Genomic DNA, 19,057 nt, shown 5'->3' with positions numbered 1-19,057 from the left:
CAGCCTTTTTGCGTGCTCTACATGTAGCCAAGTATGAATTTATATCAAACATTTAGTGTTAATTAGGGGTGGGAAACAAATCCATTCACGTACATGTATTTATCGTGATTTTTTTGAAACGATTTTTAAAATCAATTATTTTCCCCGGAATCAATCTTTTTGTCATTCGTTGTTGTTGTAAGTTTATTTGATTAGGACAATGCACATTAATCAACATTTCTGTAAATGCGCCAGTGTTAGCCAGTCAGCTAATTTTCAACTGTAGTCCCAGTATGCATGTCTTTTTGGTGGGAAGAAACTGGAGCACCCAGAGGAAACCCATGCAAACACGGGGAAAACATGCAAACTCCACACAGAAAAGCCCGGAACGACCTGGACCTGAACCCAGAACCTTCTTGCTGTGAGGTAGAAGTGCTAACCACTGAACCACCATGCTGTTAGCCCCCTTGAAAACCCTTTTGTCTCCAAACTGTGGCCTCCAAACAAAAAACAAAAAAATTACGACTACATCATATCCGTTTCCAGCGAAAGCAGAAAATGCAGAAAATCCATGTTATGTTCTTCTTTAGAAATGAACTAAATGTCAGACTGATTGACTGACATGTGATGTGCATTCTTCTTAGAAAACAATCAATCAGTCTTTAGAAATGTCTCTAGAAGTGTATTATTCAACTTTTGTTTTTGTTAAAGAAGGTAAAGAAAATCGCAATACTCAATACTCTCGAATTGGCAATACTTCTTAAATCGCAATAAATGAAAAATCGCAATAAATGAAAAATCGCAATAAATGAAAAATCGCAATAAATGAAAAATCGCAATTAGCACCCATGAACTGTATCGAGAAAGAATCGAATCGGGACAGTGTTAAAGTATTTAAATTCTTGTCCAACTCTGATATGTCTGTATGTACAGTTGAAACCAGATATTTACATACACTTCAGAAAAAAAACACAAAAACTTTTATTTCTTTACTGTCATACATTAAATCAGAGTAAACTTTTTCTGTTTTAGATCAATACATATTAACATATTTTTTGCATTTGTTAAGTCGAGCGAGGGAGAATTTTTATGTATTTTTTTCATCACTTTCATCAAAGTCAGAAGTATACATACTAGAGCTGTAATCGGGCCTTAAAAGTACGGCCCGAGCCCGACAAGTACATTTTGATTGACAGCTTTTTAAAACCCGAACCCGTTTACAGCCCGACTGTACAAAAGGCCGTCTATCAGCAGTCATTAGAGTGTAGGAGAATAGCGCGGGCACGCGCTTCACACCGCGAGCGGGCACACGCACCACTCGGCGGAAAAGGGAGAGAAAGAAAAAAGAGACTGCGCCGCACGCACACAGCTCCTTTGTCTTTCGTAAAAAATGAGTCATTTATACATGTTTTAACATCATTTATTCATGAGTAACGGACGCTATAGGCCACTTGGAAGTTGGAACAAAGAAATAGGCTAAGTCCTCCAGAGACCAGCCTCCGTTTCACCTCCTCAGGATCCATTTTCACGCTAATTGAAACGCATCAGCTGACCGCTCATTTACCATGCAACCCGAAGCGCAAGCCCGAGCCCGGCCCGAGCCCGTGTAAAATAATAGAAATTAAGACCGAACCCGTCGGGTCCCGTCAGGTCCCGTCGGTTTCGGGCAAAGATCTTCAGCTCTAATACATACACTTCCTTAGTATTTGGTAGAATTGCCCCAAAACTGTTTCACTTGGGCCAAATGTTTTGGGTATCCGTCCACAAGCTTTCTACAATAGTTTGCTGGAATTTTGGCCCACTCCTCTTGACAGAACTGGTGTAACTGGGTCACGTTTGTAGGCCTTCTTGCTCGCACTCGCCTTTTCAGTGCCGCCCACAAATTTTCTATGGGATTGAGATCAGGGCTTTGTGATGGCCACTCCAATACCTTGACTTTGTTGTCCTTAAGCCACTTTGTAACTAATTTGGAGGTATGCTTGGGATCATTGTCCATTTGGAAGACCCATTTGCGCCCAAGCTTTAACTTCCTGGCTGATGTCTTCAGATGTTGCTTCAATATATCCACAACATTTTCTTTTCTCATGATGACATCTATTTTGTGAAGTGCACCAGTCCCTTCTGCAGGAAAGCAGCCCCACAAAATTATACTACTATCCCCATACTTCACAGTTGGGATGGTGTTCTGAAGGCCCGTTCACATTGTACGCCCTAATGGCAGCGCTGCGCTATGAAACCCATTATTGTCAATGGCTTGCGCTCGCAAGAACTGGTCTGCCGCTGCGCTGAGCAAAGCGCAGCGCAAGCGGCATCTTGCGGCTGGCCGCTCTTGCGCGTGCCGCAGTCAAAGTTCAACATGGTTCAACTTTGACCGCGGCACGCGCAAGAGCGGCCACGGTGCGCTATGACGTGCATTCAGGTGTCTGAAAAAAACAGAAAAAAAGTAAACACCGAATACACGTGGATCCACAAACGGAACATGGACAAGAAGTTGATTTGGGCCGTCAGCGATCTCCCAGAGCTGTACGACACAGTTCGAGGTCGTACAGAGACCTCGGATGCAAAACTATGCTGTGGTGCATATTTCCACAATAATAGGCATGCCAGATGTGTAGCTTATTGTAGCCTCCTAATTTAAATCATTCAGGTTTGTTTTATTTATGTGAAATCAACATGGACATGTCTTCACTAAAAACAGTGAGTGCATTTCTTAAAACAATTGGTGTAAACGGCACCGCATAGTGACTGACCTGCAAAAGCGTGTATTTAGATTGAAATCTTTTATGTGTCCAAAGCAAGTATTTATACCCATGACCCAATCAAACTGACAAGTCCTTACGCCATCGTTTATACCAATATACTGAAACTGCTTTGTGTTGTTGTCCATATTTAACAGTTCACTCTGTAAGTATAGTGTAATGAACAATGCACATGAAAGTGAGCACTATTCCCTATGGGACACATTATTGTCATCTCTGATCTGAGAAATGTGCCAAAGCAATTGAGAAGAAGTGTACTGTTTTGAGCTGCAAAAACCAAATACCAAGTTGATATACAGCTCCATACAGGTATTTGTAGGATATATTTGTATTTGTATGTTTATATGAAGTAAAATATGTTTGGACTGATTGACACAAGTCATGTTCGTTTTCATTGTAGTTCACATATAGGTATTTAGGTATATGGCCGTTACACAGAATAACTACCCATTTCCAAGTGTGCAAGCTCCAGTTTTGGAGGAATTAATTGCACATATGCATTAAACAGTGTTTTCCAGAGTATGAATGAATGATCATGAATGTATGAATTCAGGCTCATGGCTTAGCTTTATTATACCCAACTGCAAAAACTGCAGACATCTCGTATGTAAACATGCAATGACACACAGTGTTGACATGCAACATTTTATTTAGAAATGAAAACCCATTCATAACCCATCCGCGAAATCGTAGGCCCGACTCTCGTCAGCAGACTGTCTGCTCCCTGTTGAGCCAAAATTACCCCTGGAACCGGTCACAGCGAAAGCGGAGCTCCTCCAGTCGGAATTCCCCCAAGTGCTCTTTGGACCTGAGGGTCTCGTGCCCCCACACCTTTCTTGCTGCTGCTGCTGCTGCTGCTGCGGGTGCCTTCCTCTGTCTTCTCCTCACACCCAGGGCAAGTGCCAAGGCTTTCTTTTGGTTCAAAGACACAAATCTCTACTGTGTATCCTACATAATGTTGCGTACTGCTCGTCTGATGTAAACACCGGACGCAGACGTGGGCGATGCGTTCAAATTGTGGATGTATGACGTAGAATTTGCGCCTTCGCCGGCGGCAAGCACAACAAATATATTTGGGAATAGGACAACCTAGCGGCGAGCGCAGCGCATGCCGCGTACAATGTGAACGGGCCCTGAGGCTTCAAAGCTTCTGCCTTTTTCCTCCAAATATACCGTTTATCATTATGGCCGAACAGTTCAATTTTTGTTTCGTCAGACAACAGGACATGTCTCCAGAAATTAAGATTTTTGTCCCCATGTGCAGTTGCAAAATGCAGTCTGGCTTTTTTATGGTGGTTTTGAAGTAATGGCTTTCTTCTCCCAGAGTAACCTTTTTGCTCATGGTGGTACAGGACTTTTTCTGTGGATAATGACACTGTCTTACCAGTTTCAGCTAGCATCTTCACAAGGTCTTTTGCTGTTTTCCTGGGTAGATTCGCACATTTCGCACCAAAAAACATTCCTCTCTGGGACTCAGAATCCGTCTCCTTCCTGAGCGGTATGATGGTTGTACATTCCCATGTTTTTTATACTTGCGTATTATTGTCTGAACAGATGAACGTGGGACCTTCAGGCATCTGGAGGATGAGCCACACTTGTGGAGGTCCACAATTCTTTTCCTGATGTCTTGGTTGATTTCTCTTGATTTTCCCATGATGTCAAAGAAAGAGGCTCTGTGTTTGAGGTGTGCATTTATATGCATCCACAGGTGTGCCACCAATTAACTCAAATGGAATCAATTAACCTATTAGAAGCTTCTTAAGTTCAGAATGGAATCATCTGGAGTTTTCTTTTTGTTTAAAGACACAATAAACCTAGTGTATGTATACTTCTGACTTTGATGAAAGTGATAAAAAAAATACATAAAAATTCTCCCTCGCTCGATTCTGACATTTAACAAATGCAACAAATATGTAAATATTTATTGATCTAAAACAGAAAAAGTTTACTCTGATTTAATGTATGACAGTAAAGAAATAAAAGTTTTTGTGTTTTTTTCTGAAGTGTATGTAAATATCTGGTTTCAACTGTATATGAGGTGCACCAGGCTTACCTGCAGCTTTTCATGGCGCTCTCTGTGTGCCTGCAGGAAGAGCTGAGGACCGCTGTGATAATCAAGAGTCTGAGATGTTCTCACTGTTTTCAGCATCATCTGATGCAGTCGCTTCTCCAAACTATCCCACAGCTGCTGGGCCTGAACCAGCCTCTGTTTTACTGAGTCATGCTGGTAAAGAACAGACAGGATGTTAAAATAATAGGGGGAGAAAGACAAAGACCAGTTAAAAGACCTCACACATTTTTCCTAGTTTACATTGAATTAAAAATCAGAGCCCAACAGTATGGATACATTCTGCATATATATATTTTTTTTTTGGATTGATGCTATGTAAAATAGTTTGTGTCTGTGCCAGTAAAGGTTGTTGCTGGTGATAACGGGACAAGATAACTAGAAGTATCGGTCACAAACAAAAACTAAACCAAACGCATCACTTTCCATTTCCAGCCATTAAACATTTTACCGCTACATTTTCCCCAGCGTCATTACCTGTAGTGTGAGAGCAGAGCAGGCCTGGATGCATTTATCTGTCTGAGAGATGAAACCACAGCGGCCGCCATCAATTTTGTCTCTCAACTCCTGAAGAGCTGCAGACTTCTGCCTGATCTTCTCCTCAAGACCCTGACACACACACAAAACAAGAAGATGAAAATATCATATATTTCTGTTTGTGATTTAACATACAAAACATACAATTCGCAACATGAACATCCCCCCCACACACACACACACACAAAACACATGTAGTTTATAAAAATATGATGGTTTATTATAAATTAAACAACCCAACAATATAACGGCCTACAAGTCCAGCTGAAATGATTAGCCGGTTAAACACTTAGTTGATTGACTGAACAGTTTTGATCGTTTCCAGTTTCTAAAATGTGAGGGTACATTTTCCTGATGACTTACATACTATCGTAAGTAAAATTTTCAATGAAGGACTCTGACTTGTAACAGAATATTTTTACAGTATGGTATTAGTAATTGTACTTAAGTAAAGAATCTGAACACTTCTTCCACCACTGCACATCTCTCCCCAGCACAAAGCTTCTTAGGAGCCCTCCAGAAAGTTCAGGTACCTTTCCCATTTTCTAGTATAGACATCCATCATCTAGTATAGACATCCATCATCCATGTTTATATGCTGTGTTTATATGACCTTTTTTCAAAGAAAATATATATTTTTAGTATTTCGAGTAATATGACTCTGAAATATTAAACTGAAATAGCCCATTTGGTTGAGCTGTTCTGATTTTTTGTACAGATGTCCGAGTACAGATTTCGACGAAGTGTTTGTGTTGGCATTCTAACCTCCGGTGGATTTCTGAGGACTATGGTTAACTGCTCCTCATATCTCTGCAGGGTAAATCCAGACAGCTAGCTAGACTATCTGCCCAATCTGAGTTTTCTGTTGCACGACTAAAACAACCTTTGAACGTACATGTTCCACCAAAACAAGTTCCTTCCCGAGACTATTTTGCAGAGGCACCGTTACTCCGTCCAGCACTTAGTGCCACCCATGACGATCAAGTTTTTCTCCCATCCCAGAATGCTGTGTGGACTAGCCAAACCTTCTTCAATAGCGCTGTGGAGGAAGGTCTGGCAAGGCGAGACTAGTACAGATGTGACCTCTGACCTGGCAGGTGTTGATGCTGCTTCGCAGCTCCGTTTGGCTGCTGGGTGTCTGAGCTGAGTCCATCCAGAGGTTGTGATGTGTGATCCAGCTGTGGATCTGCTGCAGCCGGACCTCCTGCTCTGTTCTGCTCCTCAGCTCCTGCTCCACCTCCTGCATCTGAACACCAAACAACAGACATTTGTCTTCTGAGGATCAAGTAAGGACTTGAGCATGTTAGAAAAGATATTGATATTTTGGCCAGAAATTAATTAAATATACTTTATTCCAAACATTTAAAAAAAGATAGATACAGTATGTAAATAAATACAATTAAAGCTGCAAGCAGCGTTGGACAGGCCCTCGCACCTCTGCGCTCGTCAGGGGTTACTGGCGGACGCCGCTCCTTGCGACGGTGCATTTGCAAGGACACTGCAAATCGTCACCAATTAAAAGGGAACTCCCTGCTGAGTTCAATGAGACCTCACACAAGACTCTACGTCATACAGTTAATTAGCTGTGAAAGGGGGTGTGGCCAAAGCATAGGGGTCGGGGCAAACCTTTACCAATAAAAAAGGTGGTCTCTGTTGAGTTCATTGATACCTCACATAAGGGTCTATATCAAACGGGTCATAAGTTATAAAAAGGGGCATGGCTACAGCATAGGGGGCGGACCTAACCATCACCAATCAAAAAGAAACTCTCTGCTGCGTTCAATGATACCTCACACAAGACTCTACCTTAAACGGTTCAAATGTTCTGAAACGGGGCGTGGTTTTAAGCATAGGGGCAGGCCAAACCATCACCAATGAAGAAGGAACTCTCTGCTGAGTTCAATGACACCTCACACAATACTCTACCTTAAACGGTTCAAATGCTATGAAAGGGGGCGTGGTTTAAGCATAGGGGGTGGGCCAAACCATCAACAATGAAGAAGGAACTCTCTGCAGAGTTCAATGACACCTCACACAATACTTAAATACTTATACCTTAAACGGTTCAAATGTTATGAAAGGGGGCGTGGCCTGAGTAAGTGGGCGTGGTTAAAGTATAGGAGGCAGCACAGTATCACATGTAGACCACACGTTATAAGTTTCATGTAAATCGGATGATGTTTGTCATATAAGGCTGATTTCCTGTTGCCAGCGGGGGGCGCTATGACCAAAAGTAAATTTTGGCCTATAAATGTCCTGGACCCTTGTCAATCGTGAGAAATTTCGACAGAAACTTCTTTGTCCATCGATAAATGCTCAAAATGGCCGCCACGCCCACACTATTGGACGAAAAGTTGCTTTTAATAACTTTTCATCGTTAAAGGAATACGCCACCGTTTGTTGAAATAGGGTTATTCACCGTCTCCTCTATATTTATATAGGTGGGCAAACGCATTTTTGTCTCACTGCATGCATTGTCTTAGACCGGCGCCGCCGCCGCTAGCTTAGCTTAGCGTAATGAATGGAATCCTTTGTTGCCGTTAGCATGTCGTGAGTAAAAGTGACCCAACAACAACAAAAACAAAACCTAATTACTTCTTGTGGCCTGCGTATTCACAACAAGTAAAAATAGCAATGCAGATTAAGACTAGACTATTTCCTAGGTAAATACTGACTTGGGACTATATTGGGTGGAAGTAGGCTACAGCCGAAGCAGTGCTACTCGGTCACAGAGATATCGGCAGCCTGTGGGGCTCTGCGGCTGGCGCAAAGTCACTGTTTCTGGGTTAGTGGACAACCAAATGCCGCTGCCCTGACTGAGATCTGCTATGAGCGAGGATACAGAGAGCAGCCTTCCTGGAAACCGTACAGCTGAAAGCCGTTGCTAACATACAGCTGACGAATTAACGACGCTTCAGAGGAAAGGAGGTCTCATCCCTCTAAAAACACATTACCTCTCTCCTTGCATAAATTCCTCCTTGCATAATTTCCTATGTCTCTGCCATGCTTCCATGATGGGACGGACTAAGATGCAAGGAAGGGAAGCAAGTGGAGAAAATTGGGATATAATCTTTTGTTTGTTTGTCTTCAGACCTGAGAGTTGAGGGTTTGCTGCAGACTGAGCCACTGATGCTGGAAACGGCCCTGCTCCTCTGCACACTGCATGTGTTCATAGCGCCTCCTCTGACCCTCCTCAGTACTGCATGTCTGTAACGGCTGGCTCACATAGTCCAGTGTGGCCTGATGGGCCGACATCTCTGTCAAAATCTCCTGAGAAAAATGTCATGGCGGGAGAGAGAGAGAGAGAGAGAGAGAGAGAGAGAGAGACAGAGAGACAGAGAGAGAATCAGTCTAACAGATAATAAAAATAATAATACTAGAACTGCAACTTGCAGAACTTGCGGCGAGGCAAAAAGTCAGGAAATTTCACTAAGTGGGAGCTCCAAAGTCTGTAGTGAAATGCAATAGCAAATTTCCCATACATTGAGTAAAAGGCCAAACAATTCAAAAATGAATTTGATAACTTTTGGTCAGGTCCATCTGGAGATGCTACGTACCAGGTTTGAAAAAGTTCGTCTATATCATCAGATTCAGCTCGATTCAAGGAACACGGGGATGTAAGGTTTTCTAATGTGCAATGTGGAATGTTTGACTTAAAGGCAAAAACACGTTTGACGTCATTATAGCGCCACCTAGTGGTCCATATGTGTAATCTTGGTATGTGGTTGTACAGCTACACTGTAAATTTGAAGTTGCTCATATTAGTGTAAATGGTGAATCCAAACCTGGGTCCCATAGGCCATGCCTACTTTGAAGAATCAGTACCCCATTGTAGGCATGGCCTCAGGAGTGCCCCTAAATGGTACCCTCAAAATTTCGTAAAAATCGGATGAGCCGTTTCATAAAACGTGTTTTCGAGCACCAGAGGGTCACGACAAACAAGAATCTAAAGTTTCGCTTTGATAGCATTTATTTTGGCCGAGATATGGCAAACTTCATGTTTTTGTAGCTAGCTACACAAATTTGTTTGTGCGTAATTTCCGCACTTTTTATCCAATAAAAATTCTTTTGATAACTTTTTGTTACCAAGCTTTGCCTTCTGGCTCAGCTCTCTTTTCGTCACAACGGTGCGATAAATTGAATGTAATACCGCACCCGCTGCGCCGCTTCTCCGACCAATCTCACGCTCCATTGTCCCCTCACTCGCGAACAAGAGGTATTTGTACTCCTTCACTTGGGGTAAGGACTCATTCCCTACCTGGCGTAGGCACTCCATCAGTTTCCTGCTGAGAACCATGGCCTCAGATTTAGAGGTGCTGATCCTCATCCCAGCCGCTTCACAGTGCTGAAGGTCACAGGCTGATGATGCCATCAGGACCACATCATCTGCAAAGAGCAGCGATGAGATCCCCAGCCCACCGAACTGCAACCCCTCCCCACCCCGACTATGCCTTAATATCCTGTCCATAAATATTACAAACAGGATTGGTGACAAAGCGCAGCCCTGGCGGAGGCCAACCCTCACCTGAAACGAGTCTGACTTACTGCCGAGAATCCAGACACAGCTCTCACTTTGGTCGTCCACAGATTGGATGGCCCTGAGAAGAGACCCCCTCACCCCATACTCCCGCAGCACCTCCCACAGTATCTCCCGGGGGACCCGGTCATACGCCTTCTCCAAATCCACAAAACACACGTAGACTGGATGGGCATACTCCCAGGCTCCCTCCAGGATCCTTGCGACAGTGAAGATCTGGTCCATTGTTCCACGACCAGGAGGGCATCCACATTGTTCCTCTTCAATCTGAGGTTCGACTATCAGCCGAACCCTCCTTTCCAGCACCTTGGAGTAGACTTTACCAGGGAGGATGAGAAGTGTGATACCCCTGTAATTGGCACACACCCTCTGGTCCCCCTTTTTGAAAAGGGGAACCACCACCCCGGTCTGCCACTCCTTTGGCACTGTCCCAGACTTCCACGCAATGTTGAAGAGGCGTGTCAACCAAGACAGCCCCTCCACACCCAGAGCCTTGAGCATTTCTGGACAGATTTCATCAATCCCAGGGGCTTTGCCACTGTGGAGTTGTTTGACTACATCAGTGACTTCTGCCTGGGAAATTGACAACAATCCCCCATCATCCTCCAGCTCTGTCTCTAACATAGAGGGCGTATTAGTCGGATTCAGGAGTTCCTCAAAGTGCTCATTCCACCGCCCTATTACCTCCTCAGTTGAGGTCAACAGTGTCCCATCCTTACTGTACACAGCTTGGATGGCTCCCTGCTTCCCCCTCCTGAGGTGGCGAACGGTTTTCCAGAAGCACCTTGGTGCCGACCGAAAGTCCTTCTCCATGTCTTCTCCAAACTTCTCCCACACCCGCTGCTTTGCCTCTTTCACGGCAGAGGCTGCAGCCCTTCGGGCCCTTCGGGCCCTTCGGGCCCTTCGGGCCCTTCGGTACCCTGCAACTGCCTCCGGAGTCCTCTGGGATAGCATATCCCGGAAAGACTCCTTCTTCAGTCGGACGGCTTCCCTGACCACCGGTGTCCACCACAGTGTTCGTGGGTTACCGCCCCTTGAGGCACCTAAGACGCTAAGACCACAGCTCCTCGCTGCAGCTTCAGCAATGGAAACTTTGAACATTGTCCACTCGGGTTCAATGCCCCCAGCCTCCACAGGGATGCACGAAAAGCTCCGCCGGAGGTGTGAGTTGAAAGTCTGTCGGACAGGGGCCTCCTCCAGACGTTCCCAATTTACCCACACTACCCGTTTGGGCTTACCGGGTCTGGCCAGAGTCTTCCCCCACCCCCTGACCCAACTCACCACCAGATGGTGATCGGTTGACAGCTCCGCCCCTCTCTTCACCCGAGTGTCCAAAACATATGGCAGATGAAACGATTATAAAATCGATCATTGACCTTTGGCCTAGGGTGCTCTGGTACCAAGTACACTTATGAGCATCCCTATGTTCGAGCATGGTGTTCGTTATAGACAATCCATGACTTGCACAGAAGTCCAACAACAAACAACCACTCTGGTTTAGATCAGGGAGGCCGTTCCTCCCAATCACGCCTCTCCATGTGTCTCCATCATTGCCCACGTGCGCGTTGAAGTCCCCCAGCAGAACTATGGAGTCCCCCACTGGAGCCCCATGCAGGACTCCACTCAAGATCTCCAAGAAGGCCGAACACTCCGAACTCTTGTTTGGTGCATATGCACAAACAACAGTCAGAGTTTTCCCCCCCACAACCCGCAGGCATAGGAAGGCGACCCTCTTGTACACCGGGGTAAACTCCAACATAGCGGCGCTCAGCCGGGGGCTTGTGAGTATCCCCACACCCGCCCGGCGCCTCACACCCTGGGCAACTCCGGAGAAGAAAAGAGTCCAACCTCCATCCAGGAGTATGGTTCCAGAACCGAGACTGTGCGTAGAGGTAAGCCCCACCAGATCTAACCAGTAGCGCTCCACCTCCCACACCAGTTCCGGCTCCTTCCCCCACAGAGAGGTGACATTACACGTCCCCAGAGCCAGCGTCTGCTGCCCGGGTCTGGTCCGTCGAAGCCCCTGACCTTCACTGCCACCCATGTGGCAGCGCACCCGACCCCAGCGGTTCCTCCCACAGGTGGTGGGCCCATGGGATGTGTATCAACATTATTATTAATAATTTAAGTAATGTTTTTTATTTTTTCTAACAGTTTGATCTGCCATGCTAGAATTTTTCCCGTTTTTTCCACTTGCTCGTAGAATGATGGGTTTAATCTAAGCATACTGGATGCTGCCCTAGCTGCCGACAATTTATTATATTCTGCTCTTAAAAGTAACAATTATTTTTCTTCTTCAGAGGTTCTATTCCTAAAAACTTGTTTCTTGTATTCTGGCTTCTAGTTGCTGTCTTTTCTGATGTAACTCCCTAGATTTGGATGAAGTATAGCTAATTATGTGTCCCCTCAAGAAGGCCTTGAAAGCATCCCACTTGATGCATGCCATAGTTTGTGTTGTATTATCCTTAAAATAATTATCTATTTCTGTCCCTACATACTTTAAATATATATATAATATAAATTCTTCATTTTGTAGCCATTTCGCATTCAGATTCCACCTAGGTGGATCTCTAACCAGGTTCCCATCTGTATATATCAGACAACACAGTCAATGAGCTGATACTAATATACTGTCATAATAACAGTCCTGTATTTTTTAAACTAAAGATGCAGATATTAAAAAGGAGTCTATCATTGAATATGTGTGAAAAGTGCCTGAGTGACAGTTAAAGTGTCTCCAGATGTCTAACAGATTCAACTCTTTAATGAAATAGTGGATGGTTTTTCTACTTCTAAGATGAGTTTGATCAGTGCCTGTAGATCTGTCCCTGACTGGATCTAATGTACAGTTCCAATCCCCTGCAATCCCCCTGCAATTAAGTGTGAGAAATAAATTTGTAAAAAAGATGGGCTCATCCGTATTGGGGCCATATATATTAACCAAATTCAAATTTCCTGAGAGCAGCAATCCCTGGATGATCAAATATCTACCAAATGTATCCTTAATTACATTAGAAACTTTGAAGGGCATCGATTTGTGGATAAGAATCATAACTCCCCTTGCTTGTGATGTAAATGATGGTGCGTAAGTGCTTCCCTGCCACATCCTTCTAATTCTTACATTGTCCTCTTTTAAGGTATGTGTCTCCTGCAAAAAAAATATTTGATTTGGTTTGATTTTCTTAGTTTTCTATAAACAGCTTTAGGAAATGCATTTAAGCTCTACCTTTTGAGACATTCCAAAAAGTATACCATGTCTGAGAGGATTAACACATTTGAAGAAGAAGAACAAACAGTAATACAAACAGAGGGTTTTCGTGACTTATTGATTACCCATTTAAGTAACAAAAATGATATTGTTTTACAGTCCGTTGTTGCACAATCCCTCTTACCTATGTTCAACCTCGCATCTGCAGGGATGTAAACAAACATTCAGTTTACAGTCCCTTTTCCTCTCTCTCAGTCTTCAATATTTACTCCCCCTGCGTCTTCTTTTATCTTGTTTATGAAGTGTTGCACCTCTGTCGGATTGTTAAATGTGCGTGTTTGTTCCTTATACATTATCACCAGTTTAGCCGGGGGTATTACGCCATGTCTGGTCCAAAACCCTGCAGGGGTCTAGCTAGCTGTCTGGATTCACCCTGCAAGGTTCTGGACCATCTGTCTAATCTGAGTTTTCTGTTGCACGACTAAAACAACTTTTGAAAGTGCATGTTCCACCAAAACAAGTAATTATCCGAGAATATTTTGCAGAGGCACCGTTGCTCCATCCGGCGCTTAGCATCTCCCAAGACGATTGTGATTGGGTTCAAGAAATGCCAATAAACCAGAGCACATTTTTCTCCCATCCCAGAATGCCGTGTGGACAAGCCAGCACAGACGCTGTGGGGAAGGCCCCACAGCGCTGTGGAGGAAGGTCTGGCAATGCGAGACTACACTTAAAGTAATCCGGACATTTAGGCAGGATGTTTGCTGCAGTCCATCATTCAGCCCTTCTGTACCTTGCAGTATGTCAGGAGCTGACTCAGATCAGTGTTGGTGGATGAGCTTTGGTTGATTCTGCTGCGATGCTCGTCCAGCCTGGACTCCGCCGCTCCTAGCCAGGCCTGCAGCTCCAGCAGCGCCCCCTGCTGGCTCAACGTCTCCATCCATCGCTGAAAAGGAGAAGAAGGAAGGAATGACTTTAATTTTCTATAGAATTAATAAAATACTTACTCTCCGACCCTCAAGAATTTTAAAATAATAACTTTTTCTACTGTTCCTGAAAGCCAAAAAAGATTCAGCTAGTCCTGAATGCTGCTGCCCCTGCTAAAATATAGTTCCAGTCAAGTAATAGACCCTAGAATTTTAACTGCCACTGAAAACTTATAACCATGTATCTGAATTTATTTGTTCTGGATTCATCTCTTCGAAATTAAAATATGAAATTTCTTAATTTGCCATTTCAAAAGCTGAATTTGAATAAATTTTTTTAATATGACAAATTCAGATCCAATCAAAGCTGCAAGCAGCCCTCGCGCCTCTGCTCACGTTGGGGTTATTGGCGGAGACTGCTACTTGCGACCGTGCATTTGCGCAGCACTCAGACACTGCAAATTGTCACCAATGAAAAAGGGAACTCCCTGCTGAGTTCAGTGATACCTCACACAAGACTCTACGTCAGGGGTCATCAACTACATTTTTCCGAGGGCCAGAATTTTTCTAAGCAGACACTCTGGGGGCCGGACTTTCAAATAAAGAAAATAAAATGAATTTATACCTAATACGCCTATTCTTGTTCGAAATTTTCACTTTCTTACTGAATTAATGCTATATTTTTTTTACATGTATTAGTGTGAGCAAACTCCTAAAAAACATGGAAACTCCATAATGATAACTGGCTCTTTAACTAGAAAATGATCTCAGACTAGGAGGCATTTCACTGAAGAGTGATGGTTAAAGTCTGTGATTATGGAAATATTGTTGTAGTATGCAGCGTCCTGATTGGTGGAAAATGCTTGCAGAAAGAAACAGTGGTTGTCAGGTAAACATGTAACTGTCAAAGAGGCTGAAGCGAAAAGTTGACTGGAAAAGCCCAGCTTTAATGATGAATGGACTGATAAGCAGGCTATGCACTCGTCATGTATGCCTCATTTGCAGTGAAAGATACTGTTGCAAAATAATACAACCAGCATCATCATCATCAAGAATGAAGAACTCGAACATAACGATCGTGTCATTCACGTGCATATTAAGTAGCCAGATGCATCTGTTTTGGTCTTATAGATTATTATAGTCTCCATAGATTTACCGCTCCAGCGGAGAGTTTGGTTTGTTCAGCCAACAGTGAGGTTTACAAGAATTTGTCAAAATTTCCAGATTCCCGGCAAACTAAGATAAACAGTTAGACTAAAAACCGACAGCTTTTGTTTTAGCTTGTTTGTAAAAATTCACTATTTACAGAGTAGAGCTGTGTTTGCGTAAAACAGCGCGGTGGACAAGAGTGGACTGACTGAGCAGATTGAAATATCGCTTTCTACATGTTTATGCTGATCTACACAGGTGAGTGCATTGATAAGAATTGACTTTTTACTCACAAAGGTTTAATTGTAGCCTATTTACAGAAAAGAGACTAGCGTGAGTTCATCTGCCCCAGCGGCCGTTGGGAATCCTGTCTGTATCGTTCCCAGTCAGGTGCTGCATGTTTTAACGCACACACATCTCGGCTCAGCTGTGTGTGTGGCGCTTGGGGGGCTGGGTTTTTGCTTAAATGCTTGAAATGATAAATAACAGAACGCATTTTTTCCTTTTTACGTTTTGTGAATTCATGATTATTCTGCGGGCCAGACTAAAAGCTTTGGCGGGCCAGATGTGGCCCGCGGGCCGCAAGTTGACGTTGGCTGCTCTACGTCATACAGTTCATTAGCTGTAAAAGGGGGCATGGCCAAAGCATAGAGGTGGGGCAAACCATGACCAATCAAAAAGAAACTCTCTGCTGAGTTCAACAATACCTCACACAAGGGTTTACACGTGGCGGCGGCTAGCAGATCGGTGGCTAATATAGCGTCTAATGCTAGCGCATTCCCAAACATGGAGGACTTGATCGCTCAGGTCTTGGAAAAGCAACAAAGTGTGCTTGAATCGGTGGTTTACAACGCAATAAAGGGAGCCCTGACGGAAATGAACATCAGCACATCAGGGTAAAGCTTGAGACGAAGGGAACAGCGGTGTATGATCTGATGCAACCTGACTGCGGCACATTCACGACCCAGTGGCATCGGGAGCTGGAAGGAGCACAACACAAGATATATGCTAGGGGCTGGGTTACCGTGCTGAATTCATCTCAAGGGCACTGTATGTATGTTTTTGAAGCCAAGCTTTAAAGGAACATTTAACCAGACTGTAAGAACATGATGAATGCAGGCTATTCAGTTCATAGTCTCTGTTTTGTTAACACTTAACCAGACTGGAAGAACATGGTTAATGCTGAGGACACTGTAAGTTTTGGAGCCAAGCTTTAAAGGAACATGTAACCAGACTGAAAAAATATGATGGATGCTGACTGTCCAGTTCATAATCTATGTTTGTTAACAGTTAATCAGACTGGAAAACATGATAAATGCTGACTGTCCATTTTATAATCTATGTTCATTGCTCCAACCAGGTTGGTGTGTTTTTCACATAGCTTATTTCAGAATTTGATAGCTGGTTGAGACCTAGTTCTAGGGTTTTTGTAACACTGTTCATGTTTAGCATAAGAAGCTCACTAGACCTGTACTAGATTTAAATCAGGATAGATCAGGGGTCAATCACACAAAAGCCCCAAAACATATATCAGACATGTTTAGAGCAGTTGTGGAATCCCACCATTTTACAGATATATGGAGGATGCACAACCCTACTAGCAAGGATTACACCTTCTTTTCCAAATGTCACCTCACCCATTCCCACATTGATTATATGTTGTGCTCCAGTGAGCTTAAGGCAATGTTCCACACGATAGCAACAGAACCAGCTATTCTGTCTGATCACAATGAGCTGATAACCACATTCCATTGTGATATGTTAGGAGAAAGATCTAGGAGATGGCAATTTAATAATTCCCTTCTCCAGACCACAGCTTTTGATGCAGAATTTAGAGCCAAACTGGCTAAGTTTATATCAATCAATACCGACTCAGTTTCTGCCCCTGCATTTATCTGGCAGGCAACTAAAGGATTTATTAGATTTCACATCTTCCTTCGCGGAAGAGAGCTGAATTCATAATGCACAGAGTGAGGTAAAATTTTTATTTTAATGGCTGTAAAACCAAGCAAATTGCTTGCTCTGAAATTAAAACAAAGCGAATCCAGAGCTACTATCAACAGCATCCACACAGACCGAGGTATATCAACAAATCCTAAGAATATCAGCGCCACTTTTCAAATCCTTCTATTCAAAGTTGTATGAGCCCACCTGCAACCCAGATCCGACATAGTGCCAGAAGTTCCTAAAAGAACTAAACCTGCCTCTTTTTGATCCAGAGGAGGCAGAAGAACTGGGTCAACGTATAACATTAGAGGAACTTAAATCAGCATTAAAAACAGTTAAAAAAGGGAAAACTCCAGGGTTGGATGGAAATCCATCAGAACTTCTCCTACAGTATTTTGACATACTAGGACCTACCATTTTACGAGCTTTAACTGCAGCCATAGAGGTGCTTTCCACCAACAAACCAACACTGCGCTAATTTCCATTATACCACAAAAGGGCAAAGAACTTACGGATTGCTCAAATTTCAAGCCCATCAGCCTCATCGGGACTGATATTAAGCTTTATTCCAAAGTCTTGGCTCAAGCGTCATGCATGTAATAGAAGAAGCCAAAAGCCTCCCAACAATGGCAGCAGTTTTTATTTAAAAGGCTTTCGACCGCTTGGAGTGGAACTACTTGTGGCAAGTAATGGAGAGGCTCGGTTTGGGGGCCAAATTCATTGACATGGTGCATACTTTATATGCAAATCCCAAGGCCATATTCTCAACCAATGGCTTGCATTCTCAGCCATTTCCCATCGAGAGGGGCTCGCGACAGGGATACCCGCTTTCTTCCATGCTGTTTGCAATCTCTCTTGATCCGTTAGCCCAGGCAAAATAAAATCTGTAATGTCCAGATTAAATCCAATAGCAGCTCAATATCATTATTTGCAGATGATATTTTGTTGTACATCTCTGATCTTGAGGATTCTATTCCAAAAATTCTTCAAGGAATTTGGCTCAATCTCCGGCTATAAAATTAACTGGAATAAATCCAATCTTCTTTTATTGAACAACAGGCATGTGACATCAGCCATTAGTGTTACAATACCAACCCAAAGCAAAATTACATATTTGGGCATCACCATACACTCATTGCTACAGCGAGTTCTCCGAGACAACTATGAAACTATATTAAGTAGTGTTCAAAGGGATCTGGCCAATTGGTCTGCGCTGCTGGCATCACTACGGTCCAGGATTGCTGTTACTAAAATGAACATAGTTCCTTGTGTGAATTTCTTAAGTACAATGATCCCCTTACCCCCACCAATACATTTCTGGAAGAAATTTGATACCTTAATTCAGCAGTATATTTGGAATAATAAACAACCTAGGCTAAAATGCTCTACCCTGCAACGTACCACAAACACGGGAGGCCTGGCCCTCTCCAACTTTAAAATGTATCACAGAGCCTTTCAGCTACGGGCCCTCAGAGTGGAGGAGGACCCCTCATCTACAGTTCCATAGAGAGAAATAGAGCAAAACCTCACTGGAAGTCTAAGACAAGGTGTGTGTGTCCAAAAAAGTGTATGCTAGCCTATGGCCCTATTAACACACTGACCAACTTTAAACAGGTGGAGGAGCAACTATGCTACACCAATAAGTGGCATTTGAATACCCCAATATGGCACAATGCACACTTAAAGTCTGGTAACAAACCCTTTGCTTTTAAGCAGTGGAGTGACAGAGGTATTTATACTTTAGATTAGTTATACAATGAGAAAAGTATGTTGGGGTTTGAAGACCTGAGAGCTAGTTTTGAGGTCCCCACAACATCCTTTTACTTCTATCTTAGATCAGACCTAAAATGTTATGGAGTGCCATGGGGAATCAGTCTTGAGGTGCACCCATTAAATGGTCATTACATTTTTTTTTGATTTCCCTGTGAGAGGATTAGTGTCCAAGAT

The 19,057-nt window shown here is 43.4% G+C and overlaps 1 protein-coding gene across 1 annotated transcript in view; it reads right to left on the bottom strand.

The window, feature by feature from the left end:
• Positions 1-19,057, bottom strand: part of LOC120549411 (nesprin-2-like) — a 141,706-nt gene that overhangs the window by 72,225 nt on the left and 50,424 nt on the right. The window contains exons 17-21 of the mRNA XM_039786316.1: positions 13,882-14,034; positions 8,437-8,613; positions 6,434-6,589; positions 5,284-5,415; positions 4,792-4,962 (exon numbers count right to left, since the gene is read on the bottom strand). Coding sequence (XP_039642250.1) covers positions 4,792-4,962; positions 5,284-5,415; positions 6,434-6,589; positions 8,437-8,613; positions 13,882-14,034 — 789 coding nt within the window. The remainder of the gene's footprint in view (positions 1-4,791; positions 4,963-5,283; positions 5,416-6,433; positions 6,590-8,436; positions 8,614-13,881; positions 14,035-19,057) is intronic.

This window comes from Perca fluviatilis, chromosome 20 (genome assembly GCF_010015445.1).
Source record: "Perca fluviatilis chromosome 20, GENO_Pfluv_1.0, whole genome shotgun sequence".
NCBI lineage: Eukaryota > Metazoa > Chordata > Actinopteri > Perciformes > Percidae > Perca > Perca fluviatilis.
The sequence above is the reverse complement of the archived record's forward strand: the minus strand, read 5'-3'. Positions and strand labels throughout refer to the sequence as shown.